The sequence below is a fragment of the Myotis myotis genome, unplaced genomic scaffold (genome assembly GCF_014108235.1).
Source record: "Myotis myotis isolate mMyoMyo1 unplaced genomic scaffold, mMyoMyo1.p scaffold_m19_p_1, whole genome shotgun sequence".
Taxonomy (NCBI): Eukaryota; Metazoa; Chordata; class Mammalia; order Chiroptera; family Vespertilionidae; genus Myotis; species Myotis myotis.
In genome coordinates this window covers 208,894,744-208,920,616 of record NW_023416313.1, presented here as the reverse complement: position 1 = coordinate 208,920,616, position 25,873 = coordinate 208,894,744, and the positions used below count along the sequence as shown (strand labels likewise).

The following is a 25,873-nucleotide window of genomic DNA, read 5'->3' as shown; positions in this document are numbered from 1 at the left end:
TTTGAGTTAATGCTATAAAAATGGAGTGCCCTCAAGAAAGAATATTCAACATAAAAAGTTAATGCTTTCTGCAGTGGAAGTGTAGCTGATGATGCTAGAGTAGTTCATATTGGGTATAAAAGCAAAATACAGTTCCCTTGATTCAGATCAGCTGATTTATTCATTTTTAAGGTAAAGATGGGTGAAAATATAGTAATAGCAAATTAAGCCTTAGAGGCTTGAATTAATAGGTAATTTTTCTCCTAATTAAGTGTTCTGTTTAAAATTTCTTTTGGGAGTAATAGGATGTTACCATCTGGTACATGAACTTTGGAAGAATTTAAATGTTAAATAATAAACTCCAGGTTTTTGTTCTATTTGGTGGGTTTCAGTTGTCAAATATACTGAGTGATACCCTAAGGTTAATGGTTTAGAGCCAGGCACAAGCCACTTGTAATCTCTCAAAGCTGAAGGCATGTGCCCCTTTCTCTCTGGCCAGGTTTTACTAGTTGTCCTGAAGTTGAGAACCAGTCACAGTCTTTTAATAACTTTAATGCTAGATAGTAAGAGTCTATGAGTAAGAACTTGTAATCGAACAATTAAAGTCTTCTGGCTTCTTTTTGTAAATACATTTCAAATCTTAGAAATTAGGTTCTTAGAATTCTGTTTAAAATTTTATTACCAAGTCTCACATGAAACAACTGGATAAGAGAATATTTTTTACAGACTTTTGCTTTGAGTCTAGAGGAAAAATCTAGATTTTGGAATCAGACTTCCAATTGAATATTGATTTTTCTGCTAGAAACCATTTAGTTACTTTGGGCAAGCTACTAAACCACCTCTATGTTCATGAGTAAATCGTCTGCCCACCCAAAATACAGTAATGTACTATTAAGGGTACCTTCCATTTTACATAGTAGTAATGCTTCAGTTTTTTTCGGTCTAATATCAAATGAGCAGAGGTAAAAGAATAGATTTAACATGTAAATGAAGCATTTATAGCAGATTGTGAAAATGTCATTGCATGTTTTGTGATGTGGGACAGAGAGAAATGGAATCATCACTTGGTCTGTGGTGATGTTGTCATGCTAGACTCTAAGAATCTGCACTTAAAAAAATTTTTTTTTTTAATTTCAGAGAGAGAAAAAGAGAGGGAGATAGAGATAGAAACATCGATGAGAGAGAAATATCGATCGACTGCCTCCTGCTTGGCCCCTGCTGGGGATCGAGCCCGCAGACTGGGCATGTGCCCTAATCAGGAATTGACCTTCTGGTTCATAGGTTGACATTCACCCACTGAGCCACACTGGCTGGGCAAGAATCTGTACCTTTGGAATCAGTACCACAGTCTCCTGTGGAGCATTGTTTTCATTTCAGCATAGTAGCATACTGAATTAATGTTAAATTGAGCTTTATTAGTGTTGTTTTGTTTTATTTAACTTCAAGTTTTAGTTTGCTTTTGCACCTAGTTAGGAGTTATAATCCTAAAACATTTGAAGAAACTTTTATTATTTTACATTTTGTCTCTTCATCTCTTTGATTTTGTGTTTCAGGAGTGATCAGGTTAGTTTCATGCATCATGCTTAGATTTTGTGCAGTGTCTGCTGTGTTATTGCTACTTTAAGTGTATATTTTAATTCTGTTACATTTTTAGTTTTGTATTGTAGGTGGAGGACATGTTTTTGCCTTGATATTAAAAAAATCTTTATCCTGCTTATTTACTTTTGCATTTCATTTTTTGGTCTTTATCAGCCTGTTCATCTGTTCAATGGCTTTTGATATACCTTTTAAAGTTTAAAATGAAGTTTCAAATAGTTTATCTTCTGAAATGATTAATTTCTCTTGTTCTGCAATATTTTTCCCTATGTTCCATGGTGGCTTTCCCCCCATTTTTGTTAACGGGTTGTGTGAGTGTGTGTGTAAGTTTATTTTATTCATCAGCTTTTAGTTACAGCTCAGGATTTGTTAGCAAAGAAGCCCACGTAAAAAGGATGCTGGCATACTCTGCCTCTAGCATCAGTAGATAAGATTATTTTGGATCTACTCTCTTACTCTGAACAACTAGAAAGGCCAAAAAAAAAAAAAAAAAAAAAGTAAAAAATAGTATTACGAATGCATCAGAGACCTACCAAAGCGGTGAGGCCTTTTGTAGTAAAAATCTGGCATAAATGGAACTCCTTTCTTCCATCTACAGCGTAGCCGATTTCAGAAGAAGCTGGAAGCAGGAAGGCTAAGATCAGAACTATCAATAGACTTAAAAGGCTGGGAGATCAAAACTGGAGTTCAGCAACCCTCCAGCTTTCAGCTGGGACTCCAGACAGGGAATGAGTAAGAGAAATGGTGAACTGAAAATAAGAGAAGTGATAAACTGAAGATAGACTAGCCCTTCAGTGGTTCTCAACCTTCCTAATGCCGCGACCCTTTAATACAGTTCCTCATGTTGTGGTGACCCTCAACCATAAAATTATTTTCATTGCTACTTCATAACTGTAATTTTGCTACTGTTATGAATCGTAATGTAAATATCTGATATGCAGGATGTATTTAGGCGACCCCTGTGAAAGGGTTGTTCGACCCCCAAAGGGGTCGTGACCCACAGGTTGAGAACCACTGCCTTATAGGGACAGAAGCCCAGCTTTGGATCATCTTAATTCCTAATTGGATAAGGCGATTTGGGATTCCTAGTGACCTTAGTCTGACTTCGTGCTAGAAGCAAAATCAGATTTCTCCTGAAGGAAGTTGTCATCATCCAGAGCTTTAAATGGTCTCTATAATTTTTAATATATAATGTCCATCACCTGATAAAAAAATATCCAGGCATATGAAATTATAAGAGGTGACTGAAAACCAAGGGAAACCATAAACAATAGACAATAGAAATATATATGGGACTATAAAATTATTATGCTTAATCTTTTCAAGAAATTAAAAGCTTGAGAATTTTGACAAAGAATTGGAAACTGCCAAAAAACCCAACCCACAAATGATAATTTCAGAAACAAAAATATAATTTAAAAAATCAATTAACTAAAACCCTTAATAGGTGGATTAAACATCAGTTTGTATGCAGTTAAAGAGAGAATTTTGAATCAAAAGATTGGCCAGCATACGTTACCCAAAAAGAATGGAGGAATAAAATGATGAAAAATATAGAAGCACATAGGAAACATGATAAAAAGCCCTAACTTAACTGCGGCTGGGTTTTCAGGAGAGGGGAGAAAGAGTGGGCATCAACAAGGTCTGAAGCGATGATGGCGGAGAATGTACAACACAATATCAGGCTATAGATTCAAAGATCTCTGTGAGTCAAAAATGGGATAACTACAAATAAAAGTGTACATGATAACATCATAGTAAAACCATTGACAAAGTCCAAGAGAAAAATCTTAAAAATAGCCAGAGCTAAAAAAGGCAGATTACCTTCAAAAGTAGCAATAATAAGAAATGATAGCTGACTTTGCTTCCAAAAGTATAGTGACATCAGGCTTAGCTTGAAAGATGTGAATAATAAAGAAAAAAAAAACCACAGGAAAAGTTAATAGAGCTGGTTCTGTCATTGGCTTGTGTGAACTAAAATCATTTTCCATTTCTAATCCTTTTCTGAGGTTACAGATTGGATTTGAGGTTTTTAACTTTAACATTATTTAATTTTATTCTGAGCCTTTGTCATAGATTATTGATATTCTACTTTGTGTTCATTGTGTAAGACTTCTGATCTAGGTAATATGTTAGATATAGTTCTCTTTTATTTATATGTAAATTACTCTGAAGATCGATGTTGCTTCTCCCAGGGCCTCATCTGTATGTTTCCCTGGATTGATAGGCTGGGTCCTACAGTTGTAAACATGCAGGCATGTTATGGCAATTTAGGGAAGCAGGGGACAGAATGTATAGAAATAGTAGCCTTTAGCCTTTTTTTTTTTTTTTTTTTTTTTTTTTTAGAAATGAGGGTAACAATTGAGGTAGATTCTTGAAATTCTAACTGTGCTTCTTTTAATCCAGACTGTTTTAACCTTGGTTTTTTAGAAGAGTTAAATCCAAAATGAAAAAGGATTTGCTCACTTGTGCTTCATATTGTTTCACTTGTGCTTTCTCTTCAACTGCAGCTACTTTCTTTCTGTATAGTTCCCCAAGGAAGTCACCTTGTTCTCTCCATAGTGGTTCTGTCTTTTACTTCTGTCTGAGTTTAGGAGACCCTGTCTTTCAATCAATTGTTTTGTTTCAACATTCTCTTTAACAAGTTACAGATAACTTGTTATGTGGTTCATGTATTATTTTTATTAGCATTATTTCTTATTCATCCTTGGATAAGATATCTAGACCTGAAGTTTCTCGGCAATTCAGGGTATGTGGATTTTCCTCAGCTTTACTCTTTGTTCCTTTGGGTTTTAGTTTAATACTCTTTTTGAGTATATAGCTATGTACAAGTGTGGGCATTATTTTAGTATTTAGTGTGTTTTTATTTAATGTAACTCTATAGGTCTAAAAAGATATCTTCTTTTATAACCTGCTGGTAGACTCTCTAATGATCTGAAGAGAGAATGTGAACAACTGTAATCTCTAGTGTGTACTAACACACTGACATCAGGCCATGTAGTTTCCTGGAAATTTAAATCTTTAAAAATTTTTTTTTCTTTTTTTGATTAAGGCATTACATATGTGTCCTTATTGCCCCATTGTCCCCTCCCCCTCCCCACTCATGCCCTCACCCCCCTGTTGTCTGTGTCCATTGGTTAGGCTTATAGAAATTTAAATCTTTGAATGAATGAAAGATGTTCTGGTATAGAGTTGGGTAGTACACACTATTTCCAGAGCAGCCCTCACTGTGACAGCTGTTCAGTTTCCTGTTTGTTACAGATCTGGGGTTTCTGAAGAAATGGAGGAAGGCTTGCTTTCTCTTCAGTTGTGTTGGCCTTGCTATGTTTCTTTTTTTTTTTTTTTTTTAAATATATTTTTTTTATTGATTTTTTACAGAGAGGAAGGGAGAGAGATAGAGAGTTAGAAACGTCGATGAGAGAGAAACATCGATCAGCTGCCTCCTGCACATCTCCTACTAGGGATGTGCCCGCAACCCAGGTACATGCCCTTGACCGGAATCGAACCTGGGACCCTTCAGTCCGCAAGCCGACGCTCTATCCACTGAGCCAAACCGGTTTTGGCTGGCCTTGCTATGTTTCTAAGCATGGGTGGTAGGTCAGTTAGACATTGGGATCTGGTTTTGTAAGCCTGGACATCTCATTCATTCATTTATTTATTTATATGTTTTTATTGATTTTTTAAAAAAATATGTTTTATTGATTTTTTTACAGAGAGGAAGGGAGAGGGATAGAGAGTTAGAAACATTGATGAGAGAGAAACATCGATCAGCTGCCTCCTGCACACCTCCTAATGGGGATGTGCCTGCAACCAAGGTACATGGCCTTGACCAGAATCGAACCTGGGACCTTTCAGTCCGCAGGCCGACCCTCTATCCACTGAGCCAAACCGGTTAGGGCTGATTTTTTTAGAGAGAGAGAAAGGAGATGGATAGAGAGATAGAAACATGGATGAGAGAGAAACATCATCAATTGGCTGCCTTCTGCAGACCCCCTACTGGGGATTGAGCCCGAAACCCAGGCATCCTGGTCCCCTGACCAGGAATCGAACCAGTAACCTCTTGGTTCCTGGGTCGACCCTCAACTGCTGGGCTAGACATCTCTTTTCCATTCTGGTAATAAAAGGATGGAATAGGTAGTGACAGATGCTGTTTAAAACCTGATGTTAGACTTGGTTCTTAATATATTTATGTTTACTATTTTTATATTTCCTAACATCACTTAGTTTGACATTTTCTCTGATGTAAATTCTCTTTCAGAACCCAGATATTTGAAAAATAGCTTTTAAAATGTCTAGTCTATTTGTATTTGGAAGTTGTTTAAAGAGAATAAATCTCCCTTCATTATATTCTTTAATTTAGTTAAAAGAAAGCTTGGAGCAATCAATAGGCCAACTGCGGAGTCAGCGTTTATTGAGAAACTCAGGAGGGAGAAGTATTTCTGTTACGAGTCTGAGTGCAAGTGACCTTGATGGTGGCACTGTGACAGGTAAACGCTACAGCAGTTCTGAAAATCCCTTTCATTTAAAAAATATTCCCAAAGTGCATAGTGGATCTATTTAATCTTTGGATAATTACAACCCATACATAAATTCATACAAATAAGGTATTAAAGAAGCAGTCAGCTATGGTATAGTGAATATTAAAAAGTATGTCTAACAGTACTCTGATCTTGTGAGTCTACTGCTTTTGTTGTTCTCGGACTCCACAGACCATGCAGAGCTTTACCTGACAACACTAGGGTTGAAGCATCTGCCATCAATCAAAACAAAAATAGGATCTAGTGATATTAGTAGATTTCTGGATTAGGAATCCTAGTTTCATAGTTTTTCAAATCTCTCATTATGAAATATCCTATGACACTTGTTAAGAACAGGTGATCTTTATCCTTGGTGTGCAGCTAGAATTCAATGGCTGGATTAAAGGTGAAAACACTTAGTTTGTCTGTAATTAATCTTATTTGTACTTTTCTGCAGCACTGAGATTTATGTTTGAATAAACAAGACTTAGGCTAGAAAAGAGTAAAAAAGTCTGCAGTGAAGAGAGGTGATTTAGGTAGAGTGCACATCAGCAGCTCACATTGTTAATACTGCTATTGATCCCGATAATAAGGATTACAAATAGGACACAATCAGCTATTCTTCTTTATGTAGTTAGTTTTTATTGATCTTCAAATGCCATTTATATGTTAGATTCATTAACTTGTTATTTGAAAAATTCTGTTATAGTATTATATTAGTAATATTATATTAATATTATTTTATATTGTATTTAATTATACTACTATTAAATTCTGTTATAGTAGTATTTATATTAGATATAAAAGTTATTTTTATTTAGCAGTCATTTTGGTGTAAGAGAAAATATATTGCTTCTTTGAAAAGTATAGCAAATTAGAACTTTTGACATATTCTATTTCCAGCATATTTTTGTTCATTTGATCAGCTTTAAGAGCAAGATTAGTGCCAATTTTGTGGAATTTTATGGCTACAGTAATATACTTGGGGGAATAGGCTGGGCTAAGGGCACATGTGTATATTCATATCTGCTATGTACTTACTGATAAAATTTTAGATCGTTTCCTCTTATGCAGCATTTTTATCCTCTTCCTTTTCTTTCATTCATAAAGAAAGCCACCGTTTTCCACCTACCTCACCTCTCAAGGACTATGGGGATCAACAGGGTAGTAAACGAATTAGATCCAGAGCTGGTGTCCGATTTGTTCGGGAGACTGAGAACGTGGGCCAGGTACTTTGTACCATTCGGTACTCTGTATTCCTTACCTTTCTATATAAATGACTGACACTTGAATTCATTTGAACCAGAGTTTCATCACCAGTAGCTTTGTACTGATTTTTTTTAAACAAGTAAACTATTTTATTTTCAATGTACTAATCATCATCATATATTTATTTAGAATTTTGTTATGGAGGATTATATTTTGTAGACCAATTTAAAAGTGAGTTTACTTTGACATGTTTTGTTTCCTTGTTCAGCTGGGTCACTCTTCTGTAAGCCTTGCTAAGTGAGCTACTTTCTGTTTTGCTAAGTTTGGTTTAGTAGGAACAAGTTAGTCCTTGTGTGGTTAACCTGTTGATTTTTCAGTTAGTGTTTTTCTGATTGTTGAGTCATCAAGGGAGCCACTTTCTGTTAAGTAAGAAATTCTATACTTTTTGTATGTATTCACTAAAATTTCAGAAGTATTCATTCTATGGAAATACTTCTTTTTCTGCTTCTTTAAATTTCTCTGCAAGAGCTGAACAAACATTTTTGTTGTTGTTGTCCTGGGTAGCTACATAAATTATATAAGGACTAGGGGATTTTGCTGACTTTGACATCTTTGTCTTGGTTGTTTTAGGACTGAGGGTTCCCATTTTGTCAGTATACTCATCTGTAGCTTTCACTTGTTATTGCAAAAAATAAAGAGATAACAAAACCAGGTGCATTAGAAGACACCTTGTAGAAACTTTTCCTTCACTATGTTATTTTTTGGTAGTTATAACTTGTTAGCACAAATGATATTTTTAAACCTAGAGCAGAGAACAGGGGTGGGCAAAGTTTTTGACTCGAGGGCCACAGTGGGTTCTTAAACTGGACCGGAGGGCCGGAACAAAAGCATGGATGGAGTGTTTGTGTGAACTAATATAAATTCAAAGTAAACATCATTACATAAAAGGGTACGGTCTTTTTTTTTTTTTTAGTTTTATTCATTTCAAACGGGCTTGATCCGGCCCGCGGGCTGTAGTTTGCCCACGGCTGGCAGAGAACAATATCCTAACATTACTTATTTAATCTTTCATTCTATTTGTTTATGTTCCTCTATCCTGTTAAAGTTCTTGTGCTTGGAAACAATGATGAGCAAAAACCTTGTATTTTCATGGAACTTAAAGTCTAGCGTGGGAGCTAGATATTAATCAAATAAGTGCACAAATACATCCATAATTATGTGCAGAGATGCATGTTCTAACAGAAAGAGGCATAAGGCTATGGGAATGTATACTAGCGGCACCTGCCCCAGTCAGCGAAGGCTTCTTGAAAAACAAATGGCTGATGAGCTGAGATCCAAAGGTTCAGTAAGAGTCATTTAAGGTAGAACAAATACCTTGACAGGAAGGAGGATAGTGCTTTTGAGTTAATTAAAGAAGGCCATGTGGCTAAAGATATATGAAGCACTGAGAACATGCAAAGCCTTGTAAAGGAGTGACAACTATTTTGCAAAGTTTGCTCTGGCTCCAGTGCTGAAAATGGAGTCAATGTGGGCAAACCAATTAGGAAGATATTGCTGTATGATGGTCACTTGGAGTAGGAGAAATTGAGTTGGAAAGAAGGGGGTAGATTTAAAAGCTATTTGCTGGACAAAATGAAAGGTATTGAAGATCAGATGACCATGTGAGGAAGGTGGGATGAATGAAATGGGGGTGACAAATATGAGTCCTAAAATTCTGTTTTCCAAAATGGGAAAATCATGATGGTAAAACCTGTGTATTGTCTGTTGTTCATCCACTATAGTACCTACCCCCATTCCCTTCTCTTTCATTGTTCTTCCTTATTTTAAGTCCATTCTCTTAAGATGACCTTTAGCTCCACATGACTGTGTACATCTTAATGCCACCGTGCGACATTTGTGGTTTTGTTTATTTATCTGTCTTCCATGTTAAATTGTGAGCCACTTGTTTCCCAGCACAATAATTGGCACTGATTAGTTGCTCAACATTCATTTGTTAAAAACAAATCAATTTGTTGTTTCTGCAAGTCTATATATAACTTAAATTTTTTTTATTATAAGTTATAAAATACACATACACATATAGATAAATATTTGCAATTAAAAGTACAATAATATGAATGAAAATCCATGTAATCATCACCCCGGCCAAGAAACAGATCGTTGTTATACCCCCAAAGCCTCTTTTTAATTTCTTCTTTCCCCATGTGCTATCAACTACCTTGACGTTTATGTTAACCGTTATCTTGCTTTTTTAAAAGAAATCATTTTTACTACTTACATCATATTTATCTCAATGGAATAATACTGTAGACCTTCTTTTGTAACTTGCTTTTTCCATCCGATGTTATGCTTTTGACATTCAGCCTTACTAATGTGTAGGTAGGTTGGATCATTTTCACTGCTGTTAGGATGCACGGTTGAAGGAATATATTGGAATTTATTTGTTCCAATTCTATTTTTAATGGACTTTTGGCTTGTTTTCACTGTTCTCATTACGAGCAGTGCTGCTCCAAACATTCTTTTACGTGGTTCATAGTGTATGTGGGCACGTTTCTCTGTAGCCTGGGTTGGCACGCTGCAGGGTGTGGTCTACTTGAATAAGGTTCTGTTGTAGCACAGCCTTGTTCATTGGTTTATAGCTACTTCTGTGCTATAACAGAAGAGTTGAGTAATTGTGGCAGAGACCATATAGCTCGAAAACCTGAAATATTTGCTATTGTACCCTTTACAGAAAAAGTTTACTTACCCTTTTTCTACGGTATCTCTAAGGAGTGGAGTTATTATACTATAAAGATGTGATGGTTAATATTATATATTACTTTTTAAAAATTGCTTTTCTTTGGAAAGAAAATTTTATTTCATTTAGAGTAGACATTAAATTTTATTCAGTCTTAATAACATTATAAAATTTGGACCTTATTTCAAAGAACAAGTTCTTATTCTTTACCCTCAGTGAGTCTTCATGGAAGATTCAACAGACTCCTCAATGGATAATTATGTTCTGCCTTTCCTAGCTTCATGCTTTTCATCAGTCCCTCCGAGACCTCAGCAGTGAACAAGTTCGCCTTGGAGATGATTTCAACCGGGAGCTTGCCAGAAGATGCAGGTAAAGGCAGAGTATGATTTTCACTGGAGGCATGAATTATTCGAAGAATGATATTGGTTTTATAATTTACATATTTACATGAATTTAAAAAACTGAACTGTGTTTTTATACTAAAATAGTTCAAGTCCTTTTGAATTTAGAATGTATCATGATGACTCAATGTTAGACACATTAATTTCATATTTTAACTTATTACAATGGAATGCTGACACTGCAGAGAGAGAGACATTGTAGAACCTTATCAAAAAGGTAGATTTACAAGAATATTGAAGAGAGAGAGATGGAGACAGACAGACAGACAGACAGACAGACATACACAGAGACCACCCGACTGATAATGGAGCTATAAAATAAAAAGCATAATGTGGATTTTGTCAACCAATGGACATGGCACATTGTAGAATCTGATATTTTAGTTTTCAGTTGAAATCTTCAAAAATCACTGGTTTATATCTGCGCAGTCTGTGCAACTTGTCAATTCTGAGTAGTCCCCAAGAAGTACAGCTTCATTTAAAATTTCTTTACTGTCTTTTCATTTGCATCATCAGCCAGAACAGTTGGTTTTCACTTGGAGGCCATTTTTTTTTAAAAAAACAAAGATTTTGTATCCCTTCTCAAGAGTTACAATCTGTGTAACAACGAATAGAGAATAACAAAGCTGATTTGAAATTTATTTACAAGTTCACTTGCTAACTCCCACTCCAGCTAATGAAATCATTCCACAACCAATTTGGTGTTGTGATAGCAAAGGAGTCAAAACTATAACTGTTGATAGATTTGGAAGATGGCGACCGGCAGGAAGATAGGGAGGGAGAGAGTGTGAGAGAGTGAGGGAGTGATAGAGGAGCGTGTGGACGTGTGTGGTGTGTGTGTGTATGAGCTAGGGACAGTTAGATTCTGCAGGTCTTCCAAGGGGTTGCCAAACTGAGCAGTCTTAGATGGCGGAGCCCCACTCCCAACGTGGACACTCCTGGGTGGCCAGCGTGGGCACAGAGACCACGCCATCTTGAGAAACAGAGTTGCTTGAGACTAGGATCCTGGCCTCAGCACCACCCAGTCTGGTCTCAGATGCAAACCAGGACCCTGCAGCCACTGGGGACAGAGACCTGCGACCACAGCTGCAGACCCACAGACACCAAGAATCCAGACATCCTGGCTGCAGATTTCTGTGAGTCACAGAGCCTATTCCCCTCCCCGCAGGCTCACGGGCAGTGCCATAATAACTGATAGACCCACCCCTCGGATGGGCACAGTGCTGCTACAGGAATTTGAGCCTGGGAGCTCACGGACACTGGGAATCTGTTCCCTGCAACACAATTGGGCAACCAAACCCGAAGCCCATGCAGGGCGGCAGTGCCACCTGACTTCGATTCTTGGCAAGCACACACTGAAGTCTGTTTCCTGCAGCACAGGAGCGGACCTCCTGCCGACACAGTGCTCTGTTTAACCCAGTCCCCCAAGCTGACCGGGACCCTCATTCTCTGGGTGGGAGACAGCACTAAGCACCAGTGACTTGACTCTGTTTCTTATCACGTACGCCTGGGATCCCTGACTCCCCATGCATTCACACTAAGAGCCAGTGACTCCAATTCTTGATGCATGCGCACACAGGGACCCTGATTCTCAGCATGAGGCCACACGAAGCAACAGAGACTCTGTTTCTGGATTCTTGGGGAACTCTGACTCCTGGTACCCGCTAGGGGACTCTGATTTTCGACACACGCAAGGGGGCGGGGGTATCTGTTTCAGCGCGGTGCAGGCAGGGTCCCTGATTCTAGGTGTGCACATGAGGCCACACTGAGCGCTGGTAATGCCGACACGGGTGAGCCTGGTTCCCACCAACCCAAGGCAGCCACATATCTTAGTGTCGGAGCTCATCAGTAACACTAGGGTGGTGCAAAGCTACCACTGCACATGGTCCAGGCCCACGCAACTTGATGTTTGAACCTTCTGGTGATAGTCAGAATGGGCAGATGACACCCCATTCTGAAAGAAAATGAGGAGTTGCCAAGAAAGGAAATTAGTGAAATTGAAGTATGCAACATGACAGAAAAAGAATTCAGAGTAATGGTTGTACAGTTCATTCACCGGATGGATGAGAAAATCAACAACCTATGCAACAATCAGGAAGAAATGAAAAGTGATATAGTTACAATCAAAATCACCATGGAAGGTTTCAACAGTAGACTAGAAAAAGCAGAGGACTGAATTAGTGAGTTAGAAGATAAGGTAGAGAAACAAGCTCAATCTGAACAGAAACTGGAGAAAAAAATTAAAAAGCAGGAGGAGAGCCTAAGGGAGCTTTGGGACAACATGAAACGAAGTACTATACGCATAATAGGGCTGCCAGAAGGACAAGAAGAGCAGCAAGGATTAGAAAATCTATTTGAAGAAATAATGTCAGAAAACTTCCCAGATATGGTGAGGAAAAAAGTTACACAGGTACGGAGAGTCCCAAGCAAGATGAATCCCAAAAGACCCACACCAAGACACATCATAATTACAATGGCAAATGTTCACAACAAAGAGAGAATCTTAAGGCTGCAAGAGAGAGACAGAGAGTTACCTACAAAGGATCCCCCATCAGATTATCAAATGATTTCTCAACATAAACACATCAAGCTAGAAGGGAATGGAAGGAGGTATACAAAGAGTTGCAAAGCAAAGGACTGAATCCAAGAATAATCTATCTAGAAAGACTATCAATCAAAATTGAAGGGGAAATCAGGAGCTTCACAGACAAAAAAAGGCTAAGGCCTATCACTACCAAGCCAACAATGCAAGAAATGCTAAAGGGAATGCTGTAAAAAGAAGAAATAAAAAGGTAAGAAAGAACACAGGCACAAAAATAAAAATGACTACACACAAGTACCTTTCAATAATGACTTTAAATGTAAATGGACTAAATGCTCCAATCAAAAGACATTGAGTGGCTGAATGGATAAAAAGACACGACCCATATATATGCTGTCTACAAGAGACCTACCTCAGAACAAGGGACTCACACAGACTGAAAGTGAAGGGATGGAAAAATATCTTTCAGGCAAATGGAAATGGAAAAAAAAGCTGGGGTAGCAATACTTATATCTGAAAAAATAGACCCCAAAGTGAAGGCCATAACAAGAGATAAGGAAGGCCACTTCATAATACTAAAGGGATCGATATAACAAGAGGATATAACCCTGATAAACATATATGCACCCAATGCAGGAGCACCCAAACACATGAAAAAACTCCTGGAAGGTATCAAGGGAGAGATTGACAACAATACAATTATAGTAGGGGACTTAAACACACCGCTGACATCACTGGATAAATCCTCTAGACAAAAAATCAGCAAAGAAACAGCAATCCTAAATGATTCACTAGATCAGATGGACTTAATTGACATCTTCAGAGCATTTCACCCCAAAGCCACGGAATATACGTTCTTTTCAAGTGCACATGGGACATTTTCAAAAGTAGACCACATATTGGGTCATAAGCAAAGTCTCCCCAAATTCAAGACGATTGAAATGATACCAAGCATCTTCTCAGACCACAATGGCATAATATTAGAAATAAACTACAATAAAAACAATTCAAAAATCTCAAACACTTGGAATCTGAATAGCATGCTACTAAATAATGATTGAGTTACCAATGAGATCAAAGAAGAAATTAAAAACATCCTGGAAACTAATGGCAATAAAAACACAAGAATCCAAAATCTATGGGACACAATTAAAGCAGTCCTGAGAGGGAAGTTTATAGCTCTACAGGCCTATCTCAAAAAACAAGAAAAAATGGTAGTAACTCATCTAACTCTACAACTCAAAGAATTAGAAAGAGAGCAATAAGAAAAGCCCAGAGTGAGCAGAAGGAAGGAGATAATAAAGATCAGAGCAGAAATAAATGACATAGAGACCAAAAAAACAATACAAAAGATCAATGAAACCAAGAGCTGGTTCTTTGAAAGGATAAACAAGATTGACAAACCTCTAGCCAGACTCACCAAGAAGCAAAGAGAGAGGACCCAAATAAACAAAATCAGAAATGAAAGAGGCAAAATAACAGACCCCACAGAAATTCAAAGGATTGTTAAAAAATACTACGAACAATTCTACTCCAACAAACTAGACAACCTGGAAGAAATGGACATATTCCTAGAAAAATACAACCTTGAAAAACTCAATCAGGAAGATTCTAAAAATCTCAATAGGCCAATAACTATGGAAGAAATTGAAGCATTCACCAAAAAGCTCCCAGCAAACAAAAGCCCGGGGCCAGACGGCTTCACAGGGGAGTTATACCAAACATTCACGGAAGAACTAAAACCTATCCTCCTCAGGCTATTCCAAAAAACTCAAGAGGAAGGAACACTTCCCAGCTCATTCTATGAAGCCAGCATCACCCTAATACCAAAATCAGATAAAGACAACCCAATGAAAGAGAATTATAGGCCAATATCCCTCATGAACATAGATGCCAAAATGTTCAACAAAATTCTAGCAAATCGGATCCAGCAGTACATCAGAAAGATCATACACCATGACCAAGTAGGATTTATCCCGGGGATGCAAGGATGGTACAATATCTGCAAATCAATAAATGTGATACATCACATAAACAAATTGAGAGATAAAAATCACATAGTCATATCAATTGATGCAGAAAAAGCATTTGACAAAATCCAAACCCTTTCTTGATAAAAACTCTCAGCAAGGTAGGAATAGAAGGATCATACCTCAACATAATAAAAGCCATATATGACAAACCCACAGCCAACATCATACTCAATGGACAAAAACTAGAACCATTTCCCGTAAGAACAGGAACAAGACAGGGATGCCCACTCTCACCACTCCTGTTTGACATAGTACTGGAAGTACTAGCCATTGCGATCAGACAAGAAGAAGAAATAAAAAGCATCCAAATTGGAAAAGAAGTAAAACTGTCCTTATTTGCAGATGACATGATACTGTACATAGAAAACCCTAAAGACTCCATAAAAAAATTATTAGACTTAATAAATGAATTCGGCAATGTAGCAGGATACAAAATTAATGCCAAGAAATCTATGGCATTTCTTTACACCAATAGTGACCTTACAGAAAGAGAAACTAAAAAAGCAATCCCATTTACCATCGCACCAAAAAAATTAAATACCTAGGAATAAATTTAATTAAGGAGGTAAAAGACCTATATGCGAAAAACTACAGGACACTGAAAAAGGAGATAGAGGAAGACATAAACAGATAGAAGAACATACTGTGTTCATGGATTGGTAGAATCAACATCATCAAAATGTCCATACTACCCAAAGCAATCTATAAATTCAATGCAATCCCCATTAAAATGCCAACAACCTATTTCACAGACCTAGAATGAACATTCCAAAAATTCATCTGGAATAAAAAAAGACCTCGAATAGCTGCAGTAATCCTGAGAAAGAAGAACAAAGTAGGTGGGATCTCAATACCAGATATAAAGCTGTATTACAAAGCCACTCTTCTTAAAACAGCCTGGTACTGCCACAAGAATAGACATCAATGAAATAGAATAGAGAACCCAGAAATTGACCCAAACCACTATGCCCAATTAATATTCGACAAAGGAGGCAAGAGCATACAATGGAGTCAAGACAGTCTCTTTAATAAATGGTGTTGGGAAAATTGGACAGATACATGCAAAAAGATGAAACTAGACCACCAACTCACACCATACACCAAAATAAGCTCAAAATGGATAAAGGGCTTAAATGTAAGATGGGAAACCATAAAAATACTAGAGGAATCCACAGGCAGAGAAATCGCAGACATATGCTGAAGGAATTATTTCACTGATACTGCTCCTAGGGCAATGGAGACTAAAGAGAAAATAAACAAATGGGACTACATTAACAAAAAAGCTTTTGCACAGCAAAGGAAACCATCAACAAAACAACAAGAAAGCCCACTGCATGGGAGAACATATTTGCTAATGTTATCACTGATAAGGATTTAATCTCCAACATTTACAGGGAACTCATACAACTTAACAAAAGGAAGATAAACAATCCAATCAAAAAATGGGCAATAGACCTAATTAGATACTTTTCAAAAGAAGACCGAAGGCAGCTAAGAAACATATGAAAACATGCTCAAAGTTATTAAGTATACGAGAGATGCAAATCAAAACGACAATGCGGTATCATCTCACACCTGTCAGAATGGCTATCATCAACAAATCAACAAACAAGTATTGGAGAGGATGCAGAGAAAAAGGAACCCTTTTGCACTGCTGGTGGGAATGCAGACTGGTACAGCCACTGTGGAGAACAGTATGGAGTTTGCTCAAAAAACTAAAAATGCAACTCCCATTTGTCCCTGCAATCCCACTTCTAGGAATATATCCCAAGAAACAAGAAACACCAATCAGAAAAGATATATGCACCCCTATGTTCATAGCAGCACAATTTACAATAGCTAAGATTTGGAATCAGCCTAAGTGCCCATCAGCAGATAAGTGGATTAAAAAAACTTTGGCACATCTATGCAAAGGAATACTATGCCGCAATAAAAAGATTGAAAAAAACAACAATCTATAACTGTTAAATCCAGGAATATCAACTACTTAAGGCCCAATGCACAGATTCGTGCACCAGTGGGGTCCCTCAGCCTGGCCTGCATCCTCTTGCAATCTGGGACCCCTCAGGGGTTGTCTGAGAGCCAGTTTCGGCCTGATCCCTGCAGGCCAGGCTGAGGGATCCCACCGGTGCACGAACCCGTACACTGGGCCTCTAGTTTATATATATAAAACCCTAATATGAAAATAGACAAAATGGCGGGACAACCAAACAATTGGTTGCTATGATGTGCACTGACCACCAAGGAGTGCGGGTGGAACATGGCAGGCATCAGCAGCAGGCTGAAGAGTGCAGAACATGGCGGGCATTGGCTGTAGTGGGATGGTGGAGCAGGTGAGCAGGGGTGCCAGACCAAGTTGGGGCGCTGGTCGCTGTCATTGGGGTGAGCCTCTGGTGGTTACTGAATATTCTTTGCTCCCGTGTGCCACAGTCCCACTGGGCACTTGCACTTGCTGTCAGTGCTGGCCCTGCTTGCACCCACAGCCGGCGCTGGAGCCGCGGCTAACACCCACTGTCAGTGCCTGGGGCCAGTCCCAATCATGTTCCTTTTACATTTTTGAAGGAAGGGTATAAATTAAGCACAGGAACATAAGTTTAGGAAGTAGTTGTCCAGTAAGACAGTGGTTGCCAACCTTTTGGACCTCATGGACCACTGGTTGGCGGCCGCTGCAAGAAGACACAGGGAAGTTTCAGGGACGACTTAGTTGGTCAGTTTAAATGGACATTTGGATGTCCGGTGGGGACTGAGAATCTGCTGACTCATGGGCTAGTACCATTTAGTAATAGTTTGTATGACTTCCATTAATTATTTCAAGAGGTATGTGTGAGGAAGAGAAACTTTATTTAACCCAAAATAAAAGTCAGGTTTCTGGTTAAACTTGGTGACTTAACTTTGTGGACGAGGAAGATTTTAGGATCCAATTATGTTTACTTATACCACATATTTTTAATTCATATTTATAAAAATATTCTGTGTAGGTAGTTGCTAGGCTTAATTTTCTGTGTGATTCAGAAAGGCTGATATGTTCATTTAATTATTCATTTTTATTTTGTCTTGACATTTATTGTAAAAAGAACACTGGAAAGCAAGCTTTTTGAAAGGGTTAAATAAGGTTTCTTTCAGATGCCATATGGAGAACTGATTTGAGGAGGGTGAGTCAGACAACTTCTGCATTAATATATGAGAGATGATGGTGGCTTGACCAGGATTATGGCAAGGGGCAGTTGGACAGGAGTGTGTTTCCAGATATATATATTGAAAAGGTAGGATTTAGCAATGGGTTATATGTGGAGGGGATAAAGGAGAATAAATCCAAGATGAATCCCAGATTTCTAACTTCAGTAACTGGGTAGATGGTAATGACGCTTTTGAAATATGGAAGACTGTGGAAGTAGGTGAGGTGTAGAAATTAAGTTTTGACCTTGGATATGTTAGGTTTAAGATGCCTGTAAGACATCCAAATAGAAATATAAAATACTCAGCTAGGTATTTACTTTGGAGCTCAAAGGAGAAGTCCCTTTTAGAGGTTTTAAGAGTGGTCAGAATGGAAATGGCATTTGGAACCATGGAAATGGAGGATATTTAGGGAGAAATGGTATCGAGAGCATCCAGGACAGAGATGAATGTGAAGACATTGCAATGGGAAGTCATGTACACAGAGGAACTGGACTGCAAAGCAACAGCTGTGAGATGGGGGAAATCCAGGAGTACATGGAACCACAAAAGCCAAGAAAGAGGGATACTAGTAAGGAAAGACATTTTCAGAGATATAGACTTAGAAAGTTTATCTTTTAAGGTAATTTCCTTCCAACGAAATTACCTAAGGACATATAAGTAAAATAGGTGGTAACCAAGAAAGAGGAAGGTATAGGTTATAAAAATAGTAAAACTCAGAAATTTAGTGAAAATAATCCCCAGAATGGTAGCCACATAGCAGGCTCAGGATCTGTTCACTCTGGATTAGAGTAGAGGAACTGTTCTTGAGAATAATGTAGGTGAGTGGAGTTGATTCTTAATAAATGATTCAGTAACAAGTGGGGGAAAAATATCAATGATGTGATAAATAAGGTCCATATAAGGCCGAAAGATGAAAAACTCCAGCAAAAACCAAAAGCACAAGAAAATTAATGATCCAAGTAAGCTGACTAAATGTGAGCATGAAAGAAAGTAACCAAAGAACATCAATTCTCTATGATAGAATATTTATAAGAGGTATTTGTACATTATGCAAGTCACATGGATAACCAATAGAAGAACTAAAAATAGCAATACATTCATCCAAATTTGGAGAGCAATGTGAGTGAATTAAATATTTCAAAACAAGGAGTCAATTGAAAATGTCTAGAACTGGAAATGATGCAAGTAATCAGCAAAAGAATTAAGAATGGAAATGATCAAAAATGGTTGCCAGTGGGGCGTGGACTAGAAAGGAGGAAGTGTGAGAGAGGAAGGCCTTTGCTTTCCTTTGTAAGTCTTTCTGTACTATTTTATTACTGATCCTGTATTTACATTATTAATTCGATGGGAAAGTGGTAATGGGAGATAAGTTAATGAGTTTGTACAGCACACTTTTATGTAATTGGATTATAAATTGCTGGAGAAGATGTGAGATTAAGAGTTTTGTTCTCCCTCCCTCCCTCTCTTCTTTTCTTCTTAATTTAAAATGGAAGATATTGCAGCTTAGTTATTGAAGGTGATGTTCCAGTATAGCAGAGTTTCTCAAAGTGTACTTCCCAGACCAGCAGCATCAACATCACTTAGGAATTTGTAGAAATGCACATTCTTGGACCCCATCCCAGAAATACTGATTCAGAAATTTTGGGGGTTGGGCTCATCACTCTGTGTTTTTAACAAGCCCTCCAGGTGTCTCATATGGTTTGCTAACATTTGAGAACCACTATAGTAAAATATTATGTAATAACATTATTATTTTATAAATTTTATTAATTGTATATATTTTCTCAACTGTACATATTTTAAGCCAACTTAAAATATTTTTCTTTGTTGCCTAGATCGGATGCTGAAACAAAAAGGGCTTTGGAAAGATTGACTGAAAAACTGAGCGAAACCCAAAAACAAGAAGTGGTGAGAACTCTTTGTTTATAAAAAGTTTTATTTCATATGCAGGTGATAGAGAGGGTGCCTGGGCTCATTGCATTCACAATGAAGTTCAGTACATTTTAACTTTTTTGGTGGTGTATGCCACTTTGTCTAATAATATATTTTATAGCTCTTACAAAATGTTTATGAATTTTCAGTATTTAAGTTTGAAATATTTACAGTGGTAGTGTATTAGGGATAAAATTATCATTTGTTTTAATTGTTAGAGTTTTATTATGAATTTTAAATTGTATTGACTCAGTGATGCTTCTATAGCTGTTAAATGATATTTGAGAAACACAGAATTTTGAGTAGTGGCTCTATAGCACTCCCATTAAGTATTTCAGGTCATCGTACATAAGTTTGTGCACAATTGCTACAGAGACCTCCTTGCTGTCTGTTCTTGTTTTAGATAGTACTGATTGAAAATACCCTTTATTCTCAAGTTTTGTTATCTCGGACTCAGATTGTTCACATTCTCTATGCAGAGATTTCTTTTTATCAAATCACTATTCTTGGTGGAATTAAGGTTAAATTTTTAAGAACATACAGTGTCCATTTCTTTGCATCACTTCTATTTTTTTTAGGAGAAAAATAACAATAGAAATTGTCACTAAATAATTGCAAATTTGTCAACCCAGGAATAATGTGCATTTATTCATTTCCCACAATACCTTTTGTTTTCCAAGACAAGAAAGATTAGCAGAATTTTTTTTCTTAACATATCTGGACGTTTCCCAGTAAAAGCAGTTAATTTTTCTCCAGTTGTTAATTGTGTTTACAATTCCTCAAATAGATATGCTGTTTATTTTAGAGTTTGAATTTATTGGCTACATCTGCTAAGAGATGGATATGCTATATTTTCAGAGATCAACTCAGTTACTGCCCCTTTAAAAACAAGAATAAGCACCTGGCCACATAAAAGCGCCTTCTGCCTGAGTGTTTGGTGCTAATTTCTTTGTGAAGTGCCCCAGAGAGGCGAAGACAATGCCTGTCTTCTGTTGCAATAGACAAATCTTTGCAGCTGGTACATGATGGTATGGCACTGATGTGTGGTCAGGACATGGGATACTTAATTTTTTACATAAAGTCCTAGATTTTCCCAGGCACACCAAGGGCACCATTAATTTATACTGTACCTGTCTAAAATAGCAAAAATATTGTATACTTAAAAAAATCTGTTTTGAGATTAATAGATTGGTGCCTTTCTTAATTGCAGTGGTTCACACAGAAAGACACTTATGCATTCTCTGGTTTACATCTCTCTCTCTAAGAGCTGAATGCACACTAATAAGGTAGCTCTAAGGTCCTCTATACCTTCTTCAATGGTCTTCTCCTCTCATAAACTCTAGTGTGGGACCTGTCACTTGACAAAGAAAGCTGCTGAAGCTTTGTGTCTTTTTTCTTTTTAAATATGTTTTTATTGATTTCAGAGAGGAAGCGAGAGGGAGAGAGAGATAGAAACATCAGTGATGAGACAGAATCATCTATTGGCTGCCTCCTGCAAGTCCCCTATTGGGGATTGAGCCCGTAAGCCAGGCATGTGCCCTGACTGGGAATCAAATTGTGATCTCCTGGTTCATAGGTTGATGCTCAACCACTGAGCCACTGGCCAGGCTATGTTTCTTTTTTCTTTTTTCTTTTTTTAATATTTAAAATTTGGAAGTATAATGCACATACCGAAAAATACATATATCAGTGTGTAGCTGGATTAATTATTTCAAGGCGAATATGCCCATGTAACCACCTCTCAGACATAGAGCTAGAGCTAGACCATCACCAGCACGCAAGATGCTGCCTTATTTCCCCTCCCCATCACTAACTCCTTCCTTTTTAAACATGACTCTTATTTTGACTTTTAACCCTTTAGATTAATTTTTTCTCTTTTGGACTTCATATAAATGCAATCATTCAGGACATGCTTTTTTGGGTGTTTGACTTCTTTTGCTAAACATTATGATTGTGATATTTTTGGATGTTGTGCCATGTACTTGCAGTTAGTTCATTTTTATTGCTCTTTAGTATTCCATTGTATGAATATACTGTAATATATTGTAATATTTTGTGATGGATATTGGAATTATTTTGAATTTTGGGCTGTTATGAATAATGCTGCAGTGACTGATTTTATTATTTTAGAGCACCTGTGCATGCATTTCTGTTGGAACATAACATGCAATGCAATTGCTAGGTGCCTTTCAATTTAATAGGTCCTGAAAAACAGATTTTCAAAATGGATGCACTAATTTACACTCTTATTATCAGTGTGCGAGGATTTGTGTTGTTCCTCATCCTTTCCAACACTGATACTACTGAGTCTTTCAGTAATAGCCATTATGTTGAGTGTTTATGGTATCTCATTATGGTTTTAATTTGCATTTTCATGATTACTAATGATAATGAGCATGTTTTTTATATTTGTTGGCTATTGGCTGTTGTCTTTTTTTTTGAAAAGCCAATTTGCTTTTTTTGCCCACTCTTTTATTGCGTTTCTTGCCTTTTTGTTACTGATTTGTGTGAGGCCTTTATATAGCTTATATATGAACACTTTGTCAATTGTATGTATTGCTAAGAATGTCTCTCATTCTACAACTGTTTCTACTCATTTTTAAAACTCTCTTAATGGGATCTTCTGTTGACAGAAAATATATTTCATTCTCTGCAAAGAGAAGTTGCTTAGATAATTTGATAATTATTATGAATGAGAGGACATATTTGCTTTTTGTTATAAATTAGAGACCATGGCAATCATGGATTACCTTATTGTTTGTTGTTGAGATATTTCAATGTTAAACTTCAGTGCCAGGTTTTAATCATTTCTGGCTCATCCTTACTGTTGGTGTATTGTCCTTCAGGCAGGATTCCAACCGAAAGGCTAGGGGCTGGGGGCGGGGGGTGGAGTTTGACCAGGGACCCCCTTCCTTGGAAAGGCTCTCAACTTCAGTTTTTCACCTTTGGCCGCACACATCTGTTAAAAACTGCTCAGCTTCTCAATGTCTCAGTTGCCTTTTCTGAAATGGGCTGTTATTTCAGGGAGAAAGTGGCCCTAAAATATGGACCAACCGACCGCTCTGCGTTTCTTTTTTATCTTGCATTTGGTCTCATATGTCTTTGCTTCTTTTTAGTTTTCTAGACTTAAATATATATTTATTTCAGAGAGGAAGGGAAAGGGAGAGAGAGAGAGAAACATCAATGATGAGAGAGAATCACTGATCAGCTGCCCCCTGCTCCATCTCCCTCCCCTCCGGGATCAAGCCCAAAACCTAGGCATGTGTTCTGATTGGGAATCTAACTGTGACCTCCTGGTTCATAGTTCGACACTTAACCATGGAATCACACCATCCAGGCTAGTTTTCCAGACTTTTATTTAAAATATTATTTATAGCTTTTTAAGTTATTTGCATTGGAAGGGTTGGTCTAAATTATTTAGCCTGTCATTTTTGGAAGTGAAACTCCCTCAATCTTTTTGTATATATCAGATTTTATTGCTAGATTTGCTATTTCTAATGCATAAGATTTTAGAGTTTTTCAGATGTTGTATGAGGCTTCTTTTACTTCTATATAGGTATACAACCTGTGAGCATGCTTGTAATAAGGGCTTTGATCCAGACTTGAATATCTTCAGTGTTCTGCTGAGATCCTTGTAGATCTGAGAAACTATGGGCATATCTAGCTGAACTGTCATGCTGTCTTTTGACATTGTTAGATATTTGGGATGGTTTTGTGATTGGAGAAATGTGTGGATAGTCCTTTTCTGTTGCAAGTGTGAGTTGGGTATCTCTATCCCCACTGAGTGCTGGGGTTGGGTCCTTACGATATCTTGAGAAAAAGAATTTTCTGAGACTCGCACAGGAGGATGAGTAATTTTTATTTGTGTGCAATTATATCTGTGGTTTTCCCAAGCCCCACTTCACTTAATCCAATCCTGGAAGAGGTACAGCTGGGGATTCAGCAGAGCTAGAAGCAAAGCCAGTGTCCAGAGTTTCTGTTCCATGGTGGAGCTGGGTCCAGTAACAGCATCAGGCTAGTTACAGGCCATTACTCCATTGTGTTGGGTCCACATGGCTGTGAGCCATGGGGGCAAATGAAGAAGCATGAGAGTTCCATAGGTCAGGAGTCAAGCTTGAGGAAGCAAGAGAGCAAGAAAGAGAACTCCTTTGACTAGGAGATTAAATATATTAAATCGTCCTGTACTTATAGTGGCCATACTTTCTCTGGCCCATGACCTGTTCCCAGGTGTGACTGATAGGCAAGCACAGACTTTACTGAGCATGTGTCTGTTCTTCCTCTGTCCAGTCTCTTCCCCCAGGATCTGCAGGGAACGGGCTTCCTGGCAAAGCTGCACAAATTATATGCCTATAATATTTGGCCTTCCCTTTGTTCCTTTCCTGTTATTAATAACTGGGTGCATTACAATGGTATCAGTTTGAATTTTTGAAAATACTGATTTGCATAGTACACATTACCTTTGTTAAGTTTCACCTTTCACCATGTTAAAGAGAACCCAAAGTGAACAGTTATGACTTCATTTTTTTTCTTTCACAAAGCAAATAAAGCTAGCAAGTACTATTTACATAGTCTGGAGTGTGAATGTGGGCCTAAAGTGTAACCACTGAGCTAAAAGTTAACAGCTAGCTAAATTTAGAGACAGCCTTTCATATCATCATTACCACTGATCGGAATCACTCCACATCAGTCAAAGCTATGATTGCACAACTGCAGGTCACACCTCACTATTCACAGCTCATTGTTGTAGTTGGTGTGTACTCCTTTCCAGTTTCCTCAGCTGTCACGTGTGCTCAGCTCTTCAGGACATGTTCTTTTATATTGTCAGGATCTGGAGAATTGGACACACCTAACTGGGCACCCAGTTTATTTGTTCACCTGCCAGTTCCTCACATCAAGTTGTGATGTGACAGCTTGTTTGGCGCTTTCTGCAAATGTCTTCTTAGCTGTACAGAGGGCATCTGAATCATGTGGTGCATGTCGTCCTGATTAGGAAACAATTATCTAATGCAAAAACTTAAAAGTGATATTATTTGAAATTTAGAAGGTCTTCCAAAGGCCACATGATGTTTACTTCCAATTTGTACAAGGCTTAATATAGATTTTGTGAGTAACTTATTCCAACTGAAGTCAACATTTACATTTTATAACTATTTGATGTATTGTGTTGCATTTGTGAATTCATGATAGCATACTGTCAGAAAAGATGTGGTTTTGTTATTTGAGCGTTGAGCTTCTCAGAGACTGCAGCTGTTTCCCCCTCCAGATTTAGGTTTAGAATAAAATTTCCAAAATGATGTACATTCATGGTAGAAAACTTTTAAATATTGTACAAATATACAAAGAAAAATGAAGGACTGCCTCTATCTCCCACCAATTTCATTTTCTGTTGGTAACCGCTGTTAATCTCATTTATTGTGCATTATTCCGAGGCTACAGTTGTTTCTCGTGCATTTTCTCAGTAACTAAAATATATCTTGAAAGTTTATAGAACACATTTTTCTTTGCGAGACAAAAGGTATTGGTTTCTATCATACATGCCAAGATCTGATTTGTTAATCCTTTGTGAATCATAGATTTTTGTTTGTTTTTCAAGCTGCCTGTTAGAAGGGAATAGTTATTATTCATAGCATGATATTATGGAAAATATTTTATGTTAACACTTCATTGTGGTAATAAACACTTGCTATCACATGGACCTTATACCACAGAGGACATTCTTTATCTGGAATTTACCCAGTTTAGTATGATAT

The 25,873-nt window shown here is 37.5% G+C and overlaps 1 protein-coding gene across 11 annotated transcripts in view; it reads left to right on the top strand.

Moving 5' to 3' along the window:
• The window catches only part of CEP128 (centrosomal protein 128), a 344,130-nt gene that overhangs the window by 23,299 nt on the left and 294,958 nt on the right, over positions 1-25,873 (top strand). For 7 of the 11 annotated variants that reach the window (XR_004968369.1, XM_036314458.1, XM_036314442.1 and 4 more), the window contains 4 exons: positions 5,936-6,062; positions 7,203-7,321; positions 10,316-10,407; positions 20,027-20,099. Coding sequence is in view for 9 of the 11 variants with exons in the window: in XM_036314458.1 (XP_036170351.1) it covers positions 5,936-6,062; positions 7,203-7,321; positions 10,316-10,407; positions 20,027-20,099 (411 nt within the window). In the remaining 2 variants the exon portion in view is untranslated. Of the gene's footprint in view, positions 1-5,935; positions 6,063-7,202; positions 7,322-10,315; positions 10,408-20,026; positions 20,100-25,873 lie in introns of those variants that run through there. The other 4 variants (XM_036314495.1, XM_036314475.1, XM_036314516.1 and 1 more) reach the window with 3 other exon arrangements.